The 23,595-nt window shown below is 33.2% G+C and overlaps 1 protein-coding gene across 1 annotated transcript; it reads left to right on the plus strand.

Moving 5' to 3' along the window:
• Nucleotides 1–901: 901 nt before the first annotated feature.
• On the plus strand, nt 902–23,194 carry LOC149907317 (uncharacterized). Its single transcript, XM_090103667.1, has 17 exons — nt 902–1,011; nt 7,218–7,375; nt 9,723–9,883; nt 10,552–10,934; nt 11,202–11,422; nt 11,703–11,805; nt 12,308–12,435; nt 12,798–13,088; nt 13,401–13,562; nt 14,422–14,550; nt 14,692–15,176; nt 15,276–15,459; nt 20,461–20,656; nt 20,727–21,493; nt 21,596–21,785; nt 21,909–22,022; nt 23,081–23,194. The coding sequence occupies exons 1-17, from the start codon at nt 969–971 to the stop codon at nt 23,149–23,151; spliced, it is 3,786 nt and encodes a 1,261-aa protein (XP_089959793.1). The 5' UTR covers nt 902–968; the 3' UTR covers nt 23,152–23,194.
• The last annotated feature ends 401 nt before the right edge of the window (nt 23,195–23,595 follow it).

Here is a 23,595-nt window from a genome sequence, read left to right on the forward strand (position 1 = left end):
ACGCCGCTAAAGAAGTTTTCACTTCAAAAAATTGATTGTCTGTAAAGTCGGTTTACTGACGATAGTTGAACGTGACAACGGCCGATTGTGCTTCTTTGTCGCTCGTTCCGCGCTCTCGCTTGCACTTCAAGCCTTACATGGAACGCCTCCGAGCGAGGTAACGCCGCATGAGTCATGTTTTTTCGTGCGTGTAGCCGGCTATCGAATTATAAGACGTTGTCACGTCAAAAAATCCAAAAACCATGTTTACATTGCATGGGCGTAGCCGGGACGAGCAGCTAGTTTCATAGTGCAGAAAAAATAATTTTTATGATATACATAATTGTATAGCGGCATCTATGGACGAACATCAGAACTACTTTCAAGAATCAATAGGCCGAATCATATGTTTATATAATTAATATTGGTAATATTGCGCTAGATGGCGCTGATCTTAATTTTATTTAAAATTGTATATATAGATAGCGCCAGCTATAAATACTGTTTTTAAACAGTATTTAATCGTAATAATTGTCTTATTCGCTTTTTATATTCTACTTCTTGTTTTTGTTATATCCATTATTAGGTTTCAAGTAAACATTCATTTTTAAATATAATACGTATTTTAAAATGAACCTAACTACGTAATTATTTTACTAACTAACTTAGTAAGTATCTATGTCTGACACGAAACTACTATAATGTAATAGTCGACAAACAAACAAACAAAACATAGTTTAAAACAAATACTTACAATGCTATTGGAGAACCCAAACTCCCACTTTTTATATTTCTCTATTCAAGCTACTTTTCGAATCCAATTCTTACCAATTATATCATTTTTCTTCCACACTTTCTTGAAATTTACAAGAATATCACCTTACACCATAAAACTGCTATAAAAACAATAAACATAATATTATCACCTAAGTAGTGGGGTTAACATTAAGTTACGCTCACTAAGTAAGTGCTTACTGTGTTGTGAAGACATGGACCGTGTTAAGTTTAAAGTTAATGATATAGAGCACACCGGTATGTTAAGTTTTACATATAAGTTATATTTACTTGAAATTACGAGAGAAAGTAGCACGGTTAGAGATTATATTTTACGATGTCTCTCTCTCTCTCTGCTAATTTTTAACCGAATTTCAAAAAGTAGAGTAATAATTTCATGTAACATATTATAATATCTATAGGTAATATCTATAATATTCTTTAAAAAATGTGTGTCTGTTGATTTGTGTAGTCGATTAAAATAATACTGTCCATTTAAGGATTTTTATTATTATTAACTTCAAAGATACCCAAGGATTTTTATTATTCAACTGCCAAAATTTGAATAAAGACTATAAAATATGTGCCAATTTTCACTGATTTAAATATGTAACCAGCTTTTGCCCGCGGCCTCGCTGGAAATCGCATTGTAAATCCATACTTCCACCATGTATCAATGGACTAGCCTGTAAATTTTTTATTAAAGTCGGTCCAGAGGATTAAGAGGACTTCAGTGACATATACACGCATAACGCACATACTTATAGGCATATTAATTTAAAAACATAGAAAGAGCAATTCGACTTTGAATCGGTTCGATTTCGAATTTGTTGCGAATTTAAAAAAAAAGTCAATATATTATTAGTTATTATTACTATCTACATGTACTTACAATAATTAAAATTGATATCAAAAAAACATACCTCTATAAAAAATCAATAATTTAAAACACTTTTATAGATATTTATCAATACAAGTAACAATATTACTTTTTTGAATTAAAAATGTTAGAAATGCAAAACACCTCTAATATAAATTACAATATTTTCGCTACCTATCTGTTTGTTTAATACCTATATGGAAACATTGAAAGTCTGAGGAGGCATCTGATACTATATTATAGTTATTAGATACTATAATCTATTTCTTAACATTATAAGTTTATAACTGTGAAGAGTTTGTTTTTTGTTTGAACGCGCTAATCTCAGGAACAACTGGTCCGATTTGAACAGGAGCAGAGAGAGCAGAGCAATGCGGGGCACAGCTAGTACTTAAATTATATAGCCTATTAAAATTAATTATTGCCATTTAGAAATTATAATATAATATAGCCTGTTGCATTCAGGGATAATGTAGCTTTCTTCTGGTGAAAGGATTATTTATATCGATCCAGTAGTTTCAAGTTTATTCGCTGTATACAAAAATGCAATTAACTCCTCTTTATAGAAAAATTTAGCAACAACATTTTAGTGTGTGTTTTCAATAATGAATGTCTTTGCAAACATGGTACTTAAGGACTTACCTAAGTATATTTTTTCGTATTGATGTCACAAAATATATTATAATTATCCTCATTTGATAACTTAATGGCAGTTTAATTGTTTCTATAGTGTAGGTGTTACACGAGGTATAGGTACTAATATGGATGAATTCTGTTATGCATGTATGTATTAGTATTAGAACGATCTTATCTACAAATAAAATTGGTAGTTAGCTCTCAAATAATGACCGAGCAAATAAAAAAAATCTTTCAAATCAATTATTATTCAGCCATTGGTTTTGATAATTAAAAAAAACATACTTACTTTCAAATTCTTATCAGTAGAGACAATCTTTGTATTCCACGAATGAATATCCAAAACTAAGAAAAGAAATATTAAAAAAGTATCCAAAAGGAAAGTTACGTTTTGTCTCCAGAATGGGCTTGTTTTAAAAAGAGTCAATGAATATAAATATCTTGGCCATATACTGACATCCGACTTGAAGGATAATGCTGACATAGAGAGGGAGCGTAGAGCGTTGTCGGTCCGTGCGAACATGGTGGCCAGGAGGTTTGCTCGTTGTTCCACTGAAGTGAAATTAACACTATTCAGAGCATATTGCTCTAATTTCTACACGTGCAGCCTCTGGTATAACTATGGTCGTCGGGCATACAATGCTCTATGTATTCAATGCAACAACGCATTCAGAGCGCTGATGGGGCTGCCTCGCCACTGCAGCGCATCAGGGATGTTTGCTGAAGCTCGGGTAGATTGCTTTTATAGTATAATACGGAAGAGATGTACATCTCTGGTGCGCCGGGTGCGGGGCAGTACCAATAGTGCTCTAAAAATGATCGCAGACAGATATGACTGTGTGTACTTGCACCATTGCGAGCAAGTACTTTGGGTCCTTTGGGAGGCTTACGTGGGGACACAGGTCCAACACGCAGAGGCCCTTTAGAGAATTTTAATGTGTTGTGGGACACCAGCCGCAGCCTGCCCATGACTGCACTATAGAGATACAGCCCTGGGCAGTCCGCGGCCGATGCAGGACTATTGTAAAATATGGGAATTAAAAATCTGGGTTATGGAAGGAGGTGTTCAGTGGATCGGTAGGTTGGGTCTATGGGGACTATGGACGTCTGCCTTTTCAATATTAAAAATTGAAAGTGATGGCAGACGGTGACTCGCCAGCTCGGTCGATGGGCTCCCAAAAAGGTTACCGAAAATGGCAACAAGGGGGCAACATCAGCTGAGCGGCTAGGGGTGTAGAGAGGTGCGGCACCGGTTTCACTATTATTATTATGTTTATCTTTCTGTTTAAAGATCTCGGCTCCAATTGTCGCCGGGGTTAATGGTGTTCACGGGCCTAGGCCAAGTGAGCATCATTTTCGTCTACTATGTGTGTTGTGTGTATCGGTGTACTAAATTGGTCCGTTTGTAGAAATTTTCTCGTTATCCTGCATGTGTTTAATATGACGGCTTTTTGTAGTAAAATGAATAAAGATTTTGGGAGATCGAGTGATTTTACGGCTTGATGAAGTTGAGTTGGTACTATTCTATACTATAGGACTATGGGGATGATTGAGACTTTACGAAGATTCCACATACGTGTAATCTCATCTTTTAGCTCTAGATATTTATTAATTTTGTGTGATAAAGTTGATTGGATGTTGTGTGTGTTAGGGATGGCTATGTCTATTAGGTATGCTACTTTATTTACTTTGTCAATCAGGGTGATATCCGGTCTATTGTAATGTACTGTTCTGTCTGTAAGTATGGCTCTATCAAAATAAAGTTTGTGATTACAGTTTTCTAAAATTGTCTCGGGGATGTATTTGTAATATGGCACTAGTGTTTTGTCTATAAGGTTGTGTTTTATAGCGAGTTTTTGGTGTATTATATTTGCAATCTGGTCATGTCGATGCTTATAATCTGTTTGAATATTATTAAAATATAAGAAAATAAATTTGAAGTCGATTAAGCATAACAAAGTAAGACTTGCAAGCAGTATGTGGTTGAGGGAAAACGCCATAATTAGTAGAAACTAGAAAAGCCATAATATTATAATTATAAAAGTAGGTACTTAAAAGTATAAACCCATTTACAGGACAATAATATCAGTCTAGTCGGAATAAGATTAAAAAAGCTTACTTTCATTAGACTATTACATCAAATACTATGTGTACCTATATGATTTATTTATTGTAATACTAGCTTACCGCCCGCGGCTTCGCCCGCTTTGTCTAAAACCTAATAAATTATATACTTAAACCTTCCTCTTGAATCACTTTATCTATTAAAAAAACCGCATCAAAATCCTTTGCGTAGTTTTAAAAATTTAAATACAAAGGGACATAGGGACAGAGAAAGCGACTTTGTTTTATACTATGTTGATGTATGTATATTTTTAAGAGGTCGCTCGCAAATGAATAAAAATATTACTTGTAAATATTATTTAAAATATAATATAATATTTGCCATATAATTAGTTAGCATAAACAAATAAATCTTTCTTGATATAATAATATGCCATGCACTAATAAATACTTACTATTATTTTAAAGTCTTACGAAATTTATTTTATTATACAGGGTGTCCCACTGTTGGTATACTAAGCTCAAAGGAGGTTATAGTTTTGCATACGCTGAGTACGTAAAAAATAATTTAAAAAATCCAGACGCATTTTTTTTCAAATAGATGAATTTTTAAAACTCTATGTGTACACCCAAAACAAGCAACCTGCCCAACTTTGCCACCAGCACGTGAGCTATCGTTTAAGATTAAGTTTTCATAGACAAAATGCTCATATTAGAGAAGCAGTATATGCCGGCTGCGCGAAGCTAGAGAAGAAAACATGGATTTTCAGGAAAAATTTAGCAAAAAATTTTGGACCCAATTTTTTTTTTTTAAGTATTTTTTACGTGATCAGTGTATGCAAAACTACAAGTTCCTTCGCGCTTAGTATACCAATAGTGGGACACCCTGTATATTACTTATTTTTATTATTATATTCATTTCATTAAATAAATTAAATTTACCTACCTACCTATATACCTTACTACCTTATGTATAGCTATACAATAATTACAGATATAGGTAATTTGCTAAAAAGTACCTCCTTTATACCTGTAATAATATAATAGTGTATAGTAATCAATGGATAAGAAACAATAAAAATGTAAATATTGAAAAGTACCTAACAAATTTGCATTCAATTACATACACTGTTATCAAAACCTACTATTAATAACTAACTGCGCCCCGCGGTTTTACCCGCAGTGCTCCGCTTCTGTTGGTCTTAGCGTGATGAGCCTCGATAATTGAGCTGTACACCGAAAGAATTTTTCAAATCGGACCAGTATAAGTAATTCCTGAGATTAGCGTGTTCGAATAAAAAACAAACTTTACAGCTTTATAATGTAATAGATAGGATAAGCGATATTATATATGTATTTTTATTGCAGTCCACTGAGCCACTAGCTACTGATATTTCCTCATAATTATTAATGTTTTAATTTACCAAATGATTTGTTAGCACTTCACGCGAATACACGCATGTACCTATAATTTACTTTTTGTACACGAAATATAATTAACAAATTATTTAATAAATCTTGTCTCTACATTGCATTGACATTTTGTAATATACTAGCTAGGTGTCTGACTATGACTTTGCTTGTATTGTGTGAAGGTAATAGAGGAACTACAGTTTTATGAAATGTTTTACACATGTTTTACACGATTGTGTGGTTCAATACTTATTATTTACTTAGGTTCCTAAAAACTAAGGCTTTTAATTTGTAGTGTTAATCACGTTATTGTAAATATAGCATTAGAATAAGGACACTGTTTTAAATATAAAATATTAAATGAATAATAAATGCAGCATACGATCTTCGGTTATAATTCATTTATAAGTAGATAATACAGAAGTAGGTATTATAGGATTTTTATTAAGTTTATAGTTTCATTATTTACATTATTCGCTAAAAGCATCATGCCTTAGTTTTTTGCATTACATAGCAGAACTTTTATTAACTTTATACTCAAATCTAATAACATAATCTTTAGAATCGCGTCTTCTATAATAATACATACGTAAGTAATATAAAAAGTGCATTAAACCAGTTTAATTTTCGGTGCCGTGATCTTGATTTACAACCGGTCTAATAACACGACTCTGGTATAACTGTAAATAAATATTTCACTATTAAAATTATTATGAAACTGACATAGCAACTCTTTTAATCTTTTCAACAGACTTCCGAAAAGGAGGACTATTTTGTAGGATTTTTGCCCCAGAACTACTTTACTGGGTGAACAGAGTTCCATTTAAATTTTGTCCAATTCAGACCATTTGAAGGCGTATAGTTTTTTATCATAATTATATAAAAATTGGTCATCTATCTTACAACCAAGCTTACAACCAATATTATGTCAATAAATGTAGTTTTACATAGTAATATTATTTGAATTGGAATAACTTAACCTGATGTAAAATATTAATATATATTTTTATGATTTAGGGTCAATCCTCAGATATGTGTGTCATATTTATTGCGAAATAAATGTCTAGAACCCAAATTATTCGATTTCTGCCAAACAAAAACACGTTTAGGTCGTGAAGTTACGAGGCAATTTCGTTAAATACCTGAAAGCACGTCTTGAATGTCAGAAATCATGTCATATTATGTTTGAATTGCTCGGGGCCTAGGGTCAAGTCCATTTTACCACGATGTTTTTCTTTTATCCGTATTAAAAATGTTGTATCCTTTTTCATATTTTTTATGTGTCTGTGATATAAGATAAGCTTCGTACCAAATTTCAAGAATTTGTGTTCACGGGGAGTAGGTACCATGCAGGCTAAGCATGCAGGTTCTGATTCCCTTGTTGTCTTGACAGATAGATAGACAGACACACAGACGAACAACAAACTCCTCTCTTATAAGAAAAATAATAAAGTAACTAAAAATTTCCCAGTCGGGTGCGAGATCAGCTCAGACGTATCGCTGCTGGAGTACCTCCGCAGATGGCTGGAGCTGCGCGGCACCAAGTACATGTGCCAGGAGGGCGGCTGCGGCGCCTGCGTCGTCAGCGTGGCCAAGTACCCTGGCGCTCCCACTGAGGCTGTTAATGCTGTAAGGATATTAGTACATACTTCTAGTTGGAAGCGACATAATCTCGCCTTTTTGCAAGCCTTTAACTTCATCATAATCATCATCAGCTATGTTTCTACTGCTGAGCCACGAACCATGTAGGTATATGGGTATAGGCCAACCCTTGTATATGGGTATAAGCCAATAATCCACTACGATGGTCATGTGCAGGTTTGCAGATATCACATGTCGTCGAACTTTTTGATTCTTCGACTTGTCGTTTTCTCTTGATTTTTTCCTTCGTTACAAGCAGTGGTGATGTCACAACAGCAGACAAATTGCAAAATCAATCTATTTTCTGCACGCTCGCCTGGTCTCGAAAAATAATATTATAGTAGGTGCGACAGCGGCTTTTAAACTAGTTGTTAAATAATCATTTACCTAGTTGCAAAAAGATAGCTCCACCACCGTAGCATGCTTTTCATTAATAAAACAAATTACAGAATGCCTTAATAATAAAAAACTCATTAGTTGTGTATTCCTGGACATGACAAAAGCTTTTGATTTTGTTTGTCACAAAACACTGCTGTCTAAGTTGTCATGCTATGGAATAAGAGGTAACGCCTATAATTGGATTAAAAGCTATCTAGAAAATAGACAACAGTGCGTGGAAATCACTAAAACCATTAAATCCCACCAAAAATCGTACAGGTCGACATATACATGCAACAATTATGGTACACCACAAGGCAGCATATTAGCCCCCCTCCTATTTTTGGTATACATTAACGACCTACCAGACGCAATAAACGTAGATAGTATACTTTTCGCAGACGACACTACGCTTATAATAAAAAGTAAAAATAAGGAAGACTTAGAAAGGGATACAATTAAAGCTCTAGACGACGCTATAAAATGGTTAAAACTAAATAATCTCCAAATTAATATGACTAAAACAAATATAATTAATTTCCAATCATACAATACAAACTCACAACTTGACATAAATTACAAAAATAATCAAATGACTACTGTTAATGAATGTGTATTTTTGGGTATAACACTAGACAAATTCTGTAACTGGAAACCACACATTGCAAAAATTATAAATAAATTAGATCGTTTTGTGTATGTGTTAAGAAAGTTGAAACAGACAATTAATTTAGACGTCGCCAAGATCGCTTATCACGCATACGTATCATCGATACTTAGATACGGTATAATAATATGGGGTAACTCTGTTGCAATACAATCAATATTTAAAATACAAAAAAAATGTATTAGAGCAATGTGTGGAGTCCATTTTATGGATAGCTGTAAGCCACTATTTAAAAAATTAAAAATCTTGCCTTTGCCATGTCTGTACATTTTAGAAATATGTTTATTCGTTAAAAAAAATATTAGCTTCTTTGATAAATATGACAAAACAAATAGCACACGACATAGAGAAAGATTGCGCTTACCTAAAATCCGCCTTGCGCTATATAGAAACAATGCGTATTGCATGGCAATCACTATTTTTAATCACCTACCAATAAGTATTAGGGAATTGACATCGAATATTTTTAAAAATAAAGTATATAGACTGCTACAAGCTAAAAATTATTATAGTGTTAAGGAATACTTGAATGATAATGACATTAATGTAATATGAGTTTTAATATAATTTAATTGTAATTTTTGTATGTATTTTGTAATTTATTGTCTTTTTTTTTTGTTGATTGAATGCATTAATGTGTAAAGATATTATTGATAATTTAATATATTTTAATTTGTACTTAAAAAAGAAAAATTTTTGCACGCCATTTACAATGGCAGTATATGTGTATAAATATTGTATATTAACACCTTTGTATGACCATATACGTGCAAATAAACTGATTTGATTTGATTGATTTGATTTGCAACTACCTCTAACTAGTGAAATCGCGAAAAAACGGGCTGTAACCTTAACCATAATAAAAACAAAGCATCAATGTAATTTTCTTTTTAATGACAGATAACGATTTATGTGTAAATAATTAATTACAAATACATATAACAATTTAGACCGGTTTTATTCATCACATGACATTTTTTACTAACATTAATTACGTAACAATTCATCAAACATTTCTTTGTATCATTTTTTTTTCTCCATCTGTATAAAACAGGAGCGTGGTTGCCGGAGCACACGTGTAAGAAGTGAAACTTCTTTGGCAAAATTCAAAGATACCAAAATCGTCGCCTTACTCCATGACGTGACGGTATTGCCATGACGCTACCTAGAAATTTTTACTCTCAACGCGTCTAAAGAAGTTCCATTTCAAAAATGAATGGACCTACTGGAATGAACACCGTTACAAATAATTTGAATATCCAAAATGACAAAAGTATCGTATCTTTTCAGTGTTTAGTATCAGTGACATCATGCCATGGCTGGGAGATCACTACCATCGAGAAGGTCGGCAACAAGCTGGTGGGGTACCACCCCCTACAGAAGGCTCTCTACGAGAACAATGGATCGCAGTGTGGATATTGCAGCCCTGGATGGGTTATGGCTTTGTATAGGTAATTTAGTAGAGGTAATTTAATAGAGCGTAGCACCGAGGGGTCCTGGGTTCGATTCCCGGTGGAGACGAAGAAAAAAAATGTCTCGGTCTAGTAGGACACAGAAGGCTGATTTCCTACTTGTCCATAAAGAAAATCGATGAGTGAAACAGGTGTATAATGCATCTGCCCCTTACCCCACTTGGGCACATAGGATTTCACTTACAGGTAATTTGGTTTTGTAAATTTAATTGTAAATCATCTATGCTTACAAGGTGTGATCGTTGCTAAACGCCTTTTTTTCACTCAGAAATTGTGAAGTTAAAACAAAGTTTTTTTTTTAAACCGGTTCAGTAAGTTTATATGTTAAGTCGATACAAAATTTAAAATTATAAACGTTGCTCTTTATAATATTATTATGAGTGTGAGTATTATCAGTACAGACATAATCTGCGTTATTGATGTTTTTTCCTAAAGTATTTAGTACTTTTTTGATGTCTGCATATTAATTGCAGTCTGAGTCATGGCATCTGACATTTAAAGGTAATGAAATGCACAAAAGGCAAGTTACCTATACCTCTTCAAAATTATTAACTAGGGTTCATTAGTATTAATACTCACTGGTAAAGAATTTTTATTCTATCTACCTTAATACCTTTTTACATCTGATACATTTTGCATAATTCTAGCCTCCTAAATAAGAAGAGTATGACCATGTTGGAAATAGAACAATCGCTAGCAAGCAATGTCTGCAGATGTACTGGATACAGACCTATAATCGAAACATTCAAGAAGTTTGCCAAAGATTCCCCTGATCCTTACCCCATACTTGATATAGAAGAGTTGAGCATTTGCAAGAAGACAGGAGAAATCTGCTCCAAAACCTGTGATGAGTCAGAATGGTGTGTTGTATCTAAAGATGATATTAATGTTCAACAATCCAGTGTTATTCATATCAAACTGAGTGATAACAGAGACTGGTATAGAGTTGAAGATATAACTGATGCGTTTAGAATTCTTGATGCTCAAGGAACGGACTCGTATATGCTGGTAGCTGGGAATACTGCTAAAGGTAATAAAGCTATTCTATAAGTGATAATGTTAAATGTTCCTTAGTTTGATTTGACTTTTGTTTTGTTATTATTAGATCTGTTATTACACGTTTTGAATCTATTAATGCTACCAGAAAGTGAATTATGGTAAAACATATTATTATTATAGTTTGAAAAAGTAGAAGACAATGCTTAAGTATCATTTCATAAATTCAAAGAGCACTTTGTAACTTTATATTTTTTTGCGATTGTAACACGCTATTAATTATATGTTATTTGTTTTCTAGGTGTATATCCCATACTGGAATATCCTCGTCTTCTAATAGATATTTCAGCTGTAGCATCTCTGAAAGGTTACTACATGGACCAGAATCTTGTGCTCGGTGCTGGAAATACGCTAACTGATGTTATGGACATATTTGACGATGTAGCTAAAACTGATTACTTCAAATATTTAACGACATTCAATGATCATCTGAAATTGGTTGCGCATATACCGGTAAAGAATGTAAGTATCGTTTAAGTTATTAAAGACGACAAAGTGTTTAATGAAGAATTACTACTGACTTATTTGTTAACAGAACAACTTATTAATATTATCGTTCTTATTTTGTATTGTTTTTGAAAAAACAAAATTTGGTAAAGTAAATATTATGCAATGGCATTTTTCTCTTTTTTCATTCATTGCTTATTCATGTAATATTTTCTTTCATTTGTCCATTTTCGTAGTTGAATACGTAGAATTAGAAAATATGGTCATTATTTTAAACTATTAAATTTGATTATAGATTGGAACGGTAGCTGGGAATCTAATGATAAAGAACAGACACAATGAGTTCACGTCTGATGTTTTCTTGCTATTCAATACAGTAGGAGCTGAATTAAGCATATGTAAGTATTTCTTCAACTTTCTTCAAATGGGATAAATTGTATAATCTACAGTGTTTTTGTTCCCACTACAGGAACACAGTTCAACTATGATTTCGGGATTTAACTCATTTGTGTGCAAACGAATGAAAATTTAGTTTATTTTTTTCCAACCTTCGTCTGATTGATTCGATTGGAAATGGAGGCCTGAATTACTAAGCCACCTCCGTTGTTTTGTTGTAATCACTTTTTCATTTATTTACTTACATGTCATAACAACTGTATCAATAATTAAAAGTTCAGGGTCATCTTTTGAAAAATATTCTTTGTACAATAATAATAATTATACGAGAAATCTGACAATGTGTTCAAATATTGCTAAAATGTTCTATACTCTTTTTTTAATTATTCTTATTCAAAAAAAATAATAACTTACAACAAACATATTGATTAAGTACCTAGCACTTTTTTGTTAAAAAAATTTACACAAAATAATGGTTTTAATCTATTTTTTTCGATTTTTTAGTAAATGACCGTGGCAAGGTCAATAAGATAAGTATGCAGCGGTTTTTAAAAGAAGACATGAAAGGAAAGGTTATCCTCAATGTTCTGTTACCTCCATTGAACGATCAAAACAAAATTGTAACTTATAAGGTAAACAATGTTTTCAAAATTGTATTTATCCTTCTACATCAAATACACAACATCAGAAATGTTAAAACAATATTAATTAAACTTAGACATAGATATTGAAAACACTGAACCAATTTATGTGAAATTTGGTAAAAAGATAGTCTAGAGACGTGAAAGGAAATAGAATAGATAGTTATAATGTATATAATCCCACGGGAACGGGACCTGTGTGAATATTTATTTGATTATTATTCGATTATTCGCGGCTGAAGTCGCGGGTGAAGATAATATTATAAACTATTTATTTTAACCAAAGATATAGCCCAAACTTGATAAATTACCTCATCTTTCAATATAATATTATAAAAAGAAAAAAATTTCAGATAATGCCTCGATCCCAAAACGCTCACGCTATCGTACATGCTGGGTTCTTATACAAAATAAATACCTATGACAATAAAGTATCAGATTGTCGTATTGTATATGGCGGTCTTTCGACAGCATTTATCAGAGCAAATCTAACTGAAAGATATCTCATTGGTAAGAAACTGTTCACAAATGAGACGCTACAAGGTGCAATTAGTGTACTAGATAAAGAAATGGTTGTGACTGAGAATCCTCCTGAACCGTCTGTGGAATATCGCAGGAAGTTGGGTTTAGGTCTGTTTTATAAGGTAAGCTAATCATTTTATATGCTAATGAGGTTGATTATAAGGCTTGTCGTAATTCATTACGTCAGAAAGTAATAGTAATACCTCCTAATTTTAAAATGAAATACTAAAATAATTGACGATTTAAAACTGATATATTGATAATCACTTGTTATGTTGCAAAATTGTATCTATCTTATGAACAAAATTTAATTTCTTATCTTAAGAAAATTCACTAGTAAATGTTTTAAATGGAACACAAGGAAAAATTGCGTATCACCACAATTTTTATACAAAATATGACAATCTTTGACGTAAAATTTCTTTTTATTTCAGGGCTTACTGTCACTCTGTCCACCAGATACATTGGCTTCTAAATACAGATCAGGATCTGTAAGAGTTCGGGAATCAAGAGGATTATCTGATGGAAGGCAAATATTTGATACGAACCCATCGCTATGGCCGCTGAACCAGCCTTCTCCGAAATTTGATGGTCTGGTAAGATACAGAAATGTTTTGATGGTCTGGTAAGACAGATAGATATGTTTTGATAGTCTGGTCATATTTACAAATAGATTGTTTTAATGATTGTTTAATGTTGCATGCTGTATTTGTCTATAAGTGTGTATTACATTTACGATATATTATTCTAATAAATTGTGTTATTTTCTGAAATGTAAACAAACGTAGTAACACAATAAAACAATATTCGAATGGTCTGTTAAAGATTGTATTGTTTTAATTGTGCGTAAAAAAATAACAAAAGCCTTAATGTGCCTCACGTGATGTAAACACATGTGGGTTTGACGTAGTCACTGTATAATTAATATTAAGTACGCATTTTAGATAGTATATTATCAATACGGTATAGTCAAATATCCATTATTCTATCCATTATTTATTGTTTTGTATACGTTATTGCATATTTACAGATAAATTATATTTTAATGGCTATATGTAGATATGATATGCTATATGAATATACTCAAACGAAGAAAGATTTTTTATATTTTAATCATTCATGTAGGTATCTAAGTATTGTTAGCATTTAATGAACGAATTAATTAATTTTTGTTTAACTGCTTTCCAATAGATCCGGTGTTTTATAACGTCAATTATAGATAATTGAGGTCGTGTACAGGAAATTATAGCTAATTTGTGAACACTACCAATTTTTATTGGAATTATCGCAGACGTTTTAATTTATAAGGTTCAAGTACGAACACTTTGAAGATAACTAATTATGACAAATATTAAATACTGCTCGAGTTTCTTGCCAATTTATTTACAGGAAATGTCTTTATGATATTGAGCATCCAGCACATATTATTTTCAATTATATTAAATGCTATTTCAGGTACAATGCGCGGGTGAGGCAAAATATACGGAAGACATTCCAGCTCTTCCGAAAGAAGTATTCGCTACTTTTGTTCTAAGTACTGTGGGTTTGGGAACAATTGAAAAGATCGACGCCAGTAAAGCATTAGTGAGTGAAATACTTACGTTACTCAAATATCTAAGCCTTAATACTAGAATATAAAATTAATTTTAAATTTTTTGTGTATAGAAATTAATACGATGTTTACTTTTAAAACAATATTATTAATACCTAATGTTTTTTTTTCAGGCAGAACCAGGTGTCATAGCATTCTATACTGCTTCAGACATACCTGGCCAAAACAGTTTCACACCAGCGCCGAGCACGTTCTACACGGCTAACGAAGAATTTCTATGTGAAAGAGACGTAAAATATTACAACCAACCCGTCGGAATCATCGTTGCTGACACACAACAAATAGCTGATAGAGCCGCGACTCTCGTCAAAATCACATACACTAATGTTAGGAAACCAGTACAAGATGTTAAAATAGCTAAAAACGATATAGATCGGAATACACTATTCTCATCTTCAAATGCAACTAAAACAGGGAACGATGTAGTGAAAGTAATAAAAGGAGAAAACACGTCTCGAGGACAGTATCATTTTTGTATGGAGACTCTTGTTTGTGTAGCACATCCTACTGAAGATGGGCTGAGAGTGTATCCAGCAACGCAATGGATAGATGCAGTTCACAGAGTGGTATCGAGAGTGTTGAATATTCAACAAAATAAGTAAGTACTTCATAAAAAATTCTATGAAAAATAAGCGAATTCACCAGTGCTTGAAACTGTACTGTTTTCTGGACTAAATCTTTAAATATTTTATTTCAGGATAGATGTTGCCGTAAGTAGATTGGGTGGTGCTTACGGATTAAAAATATCACGATCTAATCAAGTAGCAGCGGCTTGCAGTTTGGTGTCACATAAATTAAACAGGCCATGTCGGTTCATTCAATCACTAAGGACTAATATGAGAGCTGTTGGCAAAAGATTTCCATGTTCTACATCCTTTGAGGTATTTTTTTATCAAATTATACTAACATTTTCAGTGATACTTATTTCTGTAATCAATAGTATGTTTTCTTTATAAAAATGGATAAATTGTTCTAACATTCACATTAAATTAATCTATACATATAATAAAATCGTAGGAAAGTCAAAACTGTACATTGAATATTTTTTTAAAAGAATACATAATCCATGATCTATAATCGATATAGAAGCCAAAAATATAGTTTTTAGAATTTTTGTCTGTTTGTCTGTTTGTCTGTTTGTCTGTTTGTCTGTTTGTCTGTATGTTTGTCCGAGCTAATCTCGAAAAGTACTGCATAGATTGACTTCAAATTTTGCATGAATATTACTAACAGGTCGTGTGAGGTTTTTTTAAACATATTATCATGCTATCACCTCCGGGGGAGGAGCTGTGAACCTTTACTTTTCTTACGTATTCCGTGAACTACGACAGCGTACAATCTAAAGACTCATGTTTAAATGTTGTTTTTGAGTAAGCCACGCTATTATCTAGCTTTACACTATAAAAACTACGTCATTTACGTAATTTGGGCAGAGAAAGTGTTTAATGAATCTTAGTACTATAAAGACAAATTTGATTCAGCGCCATCTATGAGATTTCGTAAAAATCAAATCAATTTACATGTTAACACTACTGAACACAATGTTAAAAATTAATAATTTAAATATAATTATGTTATTTATTTATTTAACTGTTTAACCCATAATAAATCTTCCCTTCCCTATAAGGTGCGCTTATATAATTCGTGTGAATATACTACATTTTTAAAAGTGAGGGTAGATGTATATTATTTTAAGTCAAACTAGACACCATTACAGTTAATCTAATATTGATTGTGTTCATTGGTTACATTTTTAAAAATCTTCGTGTTTTAATAATTCTCTCGGGACTCTAATACAAAAAGGTTAGTTCGTTGATAATTATTATTCCTTCATCATTTACATGTTGTTAGTAAAAATATGCTTTGACTGTTAATACTTTTGTTCAGTATTTATCTGTATGATTATTGCTTGGTAATTAATATATTTTCATGTCGTATACCTAATTATAAACATAAGTGTGATGTGAAACTAGCTGGATTTATTTTTACACACTCATAGTCTTATATTTTGTGTGTTAAAATAGTATTAATAGTGTAAATCATAATATTTTTTCAAAGTTAAAAATATTTCCTTTTTTCTGATGGTGTTGCCATCGAATTAAACCGCGCTGTCGTTTCGTTCACAAAAAGTCATGTTATTAGGACCGAATATGTAGCCGCCTCAACTTACGGAAACGAGAGTAACCTGCGTTGTCTGTTAGTTATTATATAGTCGAATTTAACGTTACATGGAAATTGGAATCTAAATATATGTATACCTACTTATATTAAATCTGTAGAGGTCAATTCTGCACATGAAATATATTTCCTAAATAACTATCACGAGGTGATTAGAGATCGACATCGACGTCAAAAATGTTTGTCCGTCTGTCTGTCTGTATAACCGTTATAGAAACAAAAACTACTCGACGGATTTAAACGAAACTTGGTACAATTATTTTTCATATTCGTGAGCAGAGCAGCAACTCCATTTTTAAGCTTTCGTCGCGTGTGCGTTCTTAATGCGTGTATCTTAATGGTTAAAGCTACACAGAAATCAAGTATGAAAGAAATGTTCTCCATATTATATAAAAAATATCTCCCGACATCATAAATGTCTATCTTTTATGGTTGAGCTTAGCTTTCTGATTATATTTGTCTACTAGCTGTCCCCGCGACTTCGTTCGCGTGGAATAGTGACTATGGGACCTATGACCATGGGCTCAGGGTGGGGCAACAATAAAAAATCATTTTTATTTTCATGCTCCCACTCCCGCGCCCACTCGCACTCCCACGCCATATGCCACGTTCAGTCCCAATCCCACGCCCACGCCCACTCCCCTTCACAATTAGTACCTACCAGATCAAAGCCAGGGTAAGCGCCCCACCCAGCCCCACCGTGGCTACGCCCATGCTGAATTACTATTTAACATACAATTATTGAGTAAATACGTACAACCATACTGTACTGTTGTACTACCATAAATAATTAAAAGAATTGTTATTAAAATTTCTTACTAAACTGAGCTAAAAAACTTACGTACCAAATTATTAAAGAAAATCAAGAAATGAAATGCCTAACCTATACCAAATAGTTACTACATATTGTAATTAAAAATTATGATTAGTATATAATATCGAAAATCAAAAAAGAAATGCCTAACTAATTCTACGTAAAATTTCTTTTAAATTATGTCATATTATTTTTTAGGAACCAGGGGGGGGAGAGGAGCAAATTCTATTTCCTTCCTTTCTTAAACGGATGTTTTTAATAATCTATGGTGTAGCCAGTAGCCACTGATCAGCTTAATCGATACTCAGTTTTTATCAAATCCAGAAACAAATCCAAATTAGATCTTTCCTGTCTCACGCACGTAACTAAAGGCTGAAGAGAGAGAGAGCACGTAACTAAACCGTTTAGACGAAGAAAAGTGTATAGAAAAAGGAATAAATAATTTCATAAACTTCCCGACGATCTTTAAAAATAAATTATAACTTTCATTTTTTTCATTCCCACTTTTACCCCTATGTAGGTATAATAAGTGGATGAACCAATTTTGATACACTTTATCTAAGAACCAGCGTCGGAAAATATTCTGCCTAACAAAAAAAAACCGCATCTAATTCGGTTTACCTGTGAGCCAGCTACGGTGCCATAGACAGACACACACACACACAGAAATACATAGCGGTCAAACACATAACACCAGTCTTTTTGCGTCGGGGGTTAAAAATATAATACGACATAATTTAAAGGACATTTTATGTGGAAAATTTACCTATACACCAGGGTAGATAATTTTTGAAACAAAAAAAAATCGCAGTAGGATGAAACCCATTAGAAAAGGATATGATAAAAATGTAAGGAAAAATAAATTACGGTCAATCGGAGTTCGGGAAGTGGGAGGGGGGGAGCTTTTAAGAGAAAAAAATGGTTTCTCTCGATTTCTCGATAATAATAACACCTGCTAATTTTTTTCTACATATTTTAATTGTACAGACATCACTTTTCCACAATTTTATTATATGTATTGATGATGATGATTGAGATTATAACACTCTTAGTCCGTTTTAATTTTTATTCACCCGCATCAGTGCCACCTAAAAAATCTTTATATATCGAAATTCGAGCAAAGTTAAGAAAATGAGAAATAAGAGTTCTCAAGGATCGTTAGAGATAAGAGGCTTACTATTGACCGAAACCAACATGTGTTATGCCGAACCTGAAACCGCTTCACAACGAGAATTGCGGCTCACAGCTGACCGCGAACGGCATGTACTATCCTGTGAGACCGAAACCTTCACTGAGGGTATATATAACGTCTCACAGCTGATCGCAAATGGCATATTGTACTATCCCGTGAGACCGAAACCCTCACTGAGAGGGAATTACGTCTCACAGCTGATCACGATCGTCATATTTTATCTCGAGAATTCTGAAACTTTTACTCAATATGAAGACCGTTTGACAAATAATAGGGTGCACCATAATATTATTCGATCTCTCGAAGATGAACATGAGCATAAGCAATGACTAGAGTAGGGACGCGAATATTACCATTATTTGAGACAAGAACGATTAATAAGTTTGTTTAATGAAAGATTAAGAATTGAAACTATTGGTCTCTTTAAACGGACGAATAGCGAGAGGCCCGTCTTATTGCAGACAGATTTCGACATAGTCTTAATGACTTAGAGGTAAACATAGAAGATCAATCTACAAATTCGGTGGTGTGGTCCGACAAAATAATATAAAAGTGGGTTTGCTTATAACCTCACAATTGATTACAGATCATCTTCTGTATAGGCGATATTAACGTAGTATATTCTTTTTGTAATGCTTTAAAGTGGAGTAAGGAGTCGGCTTTCGTTTGAAGATACGCCGGAACCTTTGAAATCACTACTTTTAAGTTTTAGAGGAACATGTGCAATCTAAACAGTTCTTAGACAATATTAGCTCTTATAGTATTGCGTTTTAAATGATCCTTTGGTGCTCAACAATTATTAGATGCTCCTTTCATTCTTACTTTTAAGATACAAGGTCAAGTTTATCATTTGATCCCTTTTGCCTGAAGGCCAACCTAAGTTTCTTTAAATATATTTTGTATTCGACTACGACGAATAATCGAATACAAGAAATCAATATTTCTCGAATTTAAAACTGAACTCATTTCACAATTTTAGAACATGTTAATTCATCAGGTTAATCCGTATATATGCGTTTTAAATCGACATTAGAAGCTTTTCCTCAAGATGGTGATATTAATATAAAATTGGTATAAATGCCGATAGACGGAAGTCTATCAGCACTCAGGAATTCCCTGAGCGTGTTATAACGCCCAGGCCGCAGTATTACAATTTTTCCGTAGGGCGACGAATGTATTTTCGCATAGCAACGGAGGGGAACTCGTGGGGGGTAAAGTGACGCGGGCCACGTACCACAAACATGTTTAGTTTGTGGTACCGAGCGCGAAAGAAAGTCATCGTGTTTTTAGTAAAGTTACTATGTAAACTAACGTAATTTATTACTTAGGTACATATTCTATAATGGTGCGCTCAAACTGTTAATCTACATTTAATTTAGATTATTATTTTAATTACTAAGAAATGTAGAATTTAAATCACATTCATTCATGTTTTCCTCAGATATTCGATGTCTATGATTTTCGATGATTTTAAGATTTTCTTATCAGAGTATTCAATTTTAATGTAGTTAAATTTTATAAGAGACAATTAAGAACATTCAAAAATAAAGTGTCACGTATTTTTTTTAAACGACGAATGACGAAAAACGACCGAATCGCGGACGAAGTCGCGGGCAACAGCTAGTCAAGACATAAAGAGCGATAATTGTTTAAATTGTTCCTATTATTAAAAACGAATAATTCCTTAATAATCTTTAGGTCGGTGTAAATGCACAAGGAGCAATACAGTACAATAATTATAACTTATATGAGGATAACGGGTACATTGTAGACGAACCATTAACGATGCTTGGTGTTGACGTTTTCTATAATTGTTACGATAAAGCTGCCTGGAATTACAAATCCTACGATACCATCACAGATTCAACTTCTCATACATGGTGTAGATCACCAGGTAAGAATTCTTGCATTGGAAATAATGTATTTTTGGTTGAGCAAAATAATTACTCGTTTTATTTACACAGGCTCCTTAGAAAATATTGCAATGGCTGAATTGTTGATGGAAAGAATAGCATATGAAATGAATCTTGATCCACTTAACGTTCGTCTCGCCAATTTGGACACAGAAAAGCATAATGATATCAACGAACTGCTAACCACACTGAAAAATAATTCCCAATACGAGGACAGAAAAGTTACCGTTGATAAATTTAATTCTGAGAATAGATGGAAGAAGAGAGGATTAAGACATGCTTTCTTAAGATGGACTCCAGCCGGATCGCAATATTTTGAAGTGAATTTATCAGCTTATTTTGATGACGGTACGGTTGTTGTTACACATAGCGGAATCGAGATGGGTCAAGGAGTGAATACCAAGGCTGCTCAAGTGTGTGCATACTACCTCAATATTCCTGTAGAAAAAGTACAAATTAAACCTAACGATAATGTTATATCACCCAATGCCTTTGCAACGGGTGGAAGTATAACTTCTCAAAATGTGGGAATTGGTATTCAAAGATGTTGTGAGCAATTGCTGAATAGACTAGCACCTATTAGAACGCAAATGGATAATCCAACGTGGGCGGAATTGATAAGAAAGGCGTATGATAATGAAGTGGATTTGCAATGTCACGCTATGACGGGTATGGCTGATGTACAAAATTACAATATATATGGAATAACTCTTGCAGAGGTGGAAATTGACGTGTTAACAGGAGAGTGGAATATAATACGAGTAGACTTGATTGAGGATGTTGGTCGTAGTGTGAATCCTGAACTTGATGTTGGTCAGGTAAAACTTACATTTCATCGATTTAAACATTTTGTTGTCAGTTATTTACCTCACTAAAATATTGATTACATCGAAGCTGTAATTTGAAATGTTTCAAAACAGGTTGAAGGTGCATTTGTAATGGGTTTAGGGATGTGGACTACAGAAGAATTAGTATATGATGACACTGGAGAACTGCTCACAGATCGAACCTGGACCTACTGGGTTCCACAAGCGAGGGATATACCACAGGACTTCCGGATATATTTTAGAAAGAAATCCTTTAGTAATGACGTTATTCTTGGAGCTAAAGGTAACTAATATAGTGAATTTGATTGGCGTTAAGATTAGTTTGTTTTAATAGTCAGAGTCTATTTAGAATAAAACTTCTTTCGAACATGCTAAAACTTCCGTTAATAAAAATGTATTTTTATAGCTACTGGAGAGCCAGCTACATGTATGGGGGTAGTTTTGCCTATCACTATGAGGGAAGCCATCGTGGCGGCCAGGCTGGACTCTGGGTTGCCTAGCAACCAGTGGTTTGATATAGGTAATTTCTTCTTCTATAAATTTCTATTTTAACATCGATAGACCGGGAGATACTGACACAAAATTTCGAGTCATTTGTGACAGGATGGCGGTTCTACAGGGTTCTTAGTACGCAATGACAAAAAGAAAAATGATGGTGTGAACGCTGGTACCGGCGGCTTAGTCGCGTGGGCGTTAGTCGAACTCGTCGGAAAATAGCGAAAGTCAAACGATTTGTAACAGTATGGCACTTATTTTTCCTGGAAGTTTGAGGATCAAAGAATATAAATACAAAATTTCAAAGATCTAGGTGTTGGAAATCTTCACTTATATAAATTAATACTAAATTAATTTTTCAAGTATGACAGCACTTTTTCCCCCTACTAGAAGTATGGCAAATATAATAATGGTCACATTTTATCAAATACTCTCCAAAAATCCAAATGCAATACTGGTACAAAAAGTTTGGCGAAATAAAATTTTTTTGCAGTTTTTCGGCGGTATGGCGACCATTTGGAATCGTCCGAAAAGTATGGCATGGCGATTTTCGTAAATGGCTGCACGACGATGGTTACCTGTGCAAAAGTTAGCCTGGTACAAATGGTTGAATAATTGTTTTATTTAAATCAACATATTCGCGTCGGTATGGCGGGCTGTAAGTCACACCGGAAAAGTATGGCATGACACTACCGCCTACTTCTTTTTTATGGGCTATCGGTAAATACTAAAATTTTTGTGTTACAAATCGTTTGACTTTCGCTATTTTTCCGACGAGTTCGGCTAATGCCCACGCGACTAAACCACCGATACCAGCGATCACACCATCATTTTTCTTTTTATCATTGCGTACTAAGACCCCTGTAGAACCGCCATCCTGTTACAAATGACTCGAAATTTTGTGTCAGTATCTCCCGGTCTACGATGTTATTGTGATGTTTTTTTTTAATTTAATATAGAAAATATTATTTTGAAAGTTCATTGATGAACTGATGATTTAAATTTTGATTTCAAATTGAATTTTAAGTCTGTATCGACCAATAATAATAATTACGATGCAATAATTGAGGTATTAACTTTCAGATGGCCCATATACTGTGGAGAAAATATGTCTATCGTGTGCTACCAGAAAAGAAGATTTTAAATTTTATTAATGGATTGGTTTTATGGTAAAATATAATAAATTTTTTGTTGTTGTTGGTACATTTTTATTGATCTCTATTTTTTATTTGTTACAAATGCGTCTTGATTATTCTAAGATCTTTGTTTGTCAGATCAACTGGATACGACACACGTTATGCCAAGATAACGTAATCTTCTAACGAATTTATATTTATACAAAATATCTTTATTCATTAAAAATGTTCATAATTTTCCAAAAGATAAACTTTTCAATTTTACTTTCGTACGTAGAATCTACACAACTACACATACGTTTTTTCATTAAAATATGAGTTAGAAAACAATAAAATCCAACGGAATGGCTCTATTTCAACAAAGCCGGTACTATTTCCGGTTTTCGGTAGCAATTTACGTTCATATCCGGTCCCCTCTTCCTTTGATGTTTGAACAAAATATTATATTCGATAGAAAACTTT

Source organism: Colias eurytheme, chromosome 7 (genome assembly GCF_061535395.1).
Source record: "Colias eurytheme isolate Ceu_HAF_F1 chromosome 7, ilColEury1 Martin Lab GWU primary, whole genome shotgun sequence".
Taxonomy (NCBI): Eukaryota; Metazoa; Arthropoda; class Insecta; order Lepidoptera; family Pieridae; genus Colias; species Colias eurytheme.

Coding starts and splice junctions, on each gene's coding strand:
- LOC149907317 (XM_090103667.1), top strand. CDS start 969: ATGGACCGTGTTAAGTTTAAAGTTAATGATATAGAGCACACCG. Junction 12,436..12,797: donor ACAAAATTGTAACTTATAAG/GTAAACAATGTT, acceptor AAAAAATTTCAG/ATAATGCCTCGATCCCAAAA. Junction 15,177..15,275: donor TTGAATATTCAACAAAATAA/GTAAGTACTTCA, acceptor ATTTTATTTCAG/GATAGATGTTGCCGTAAGTA.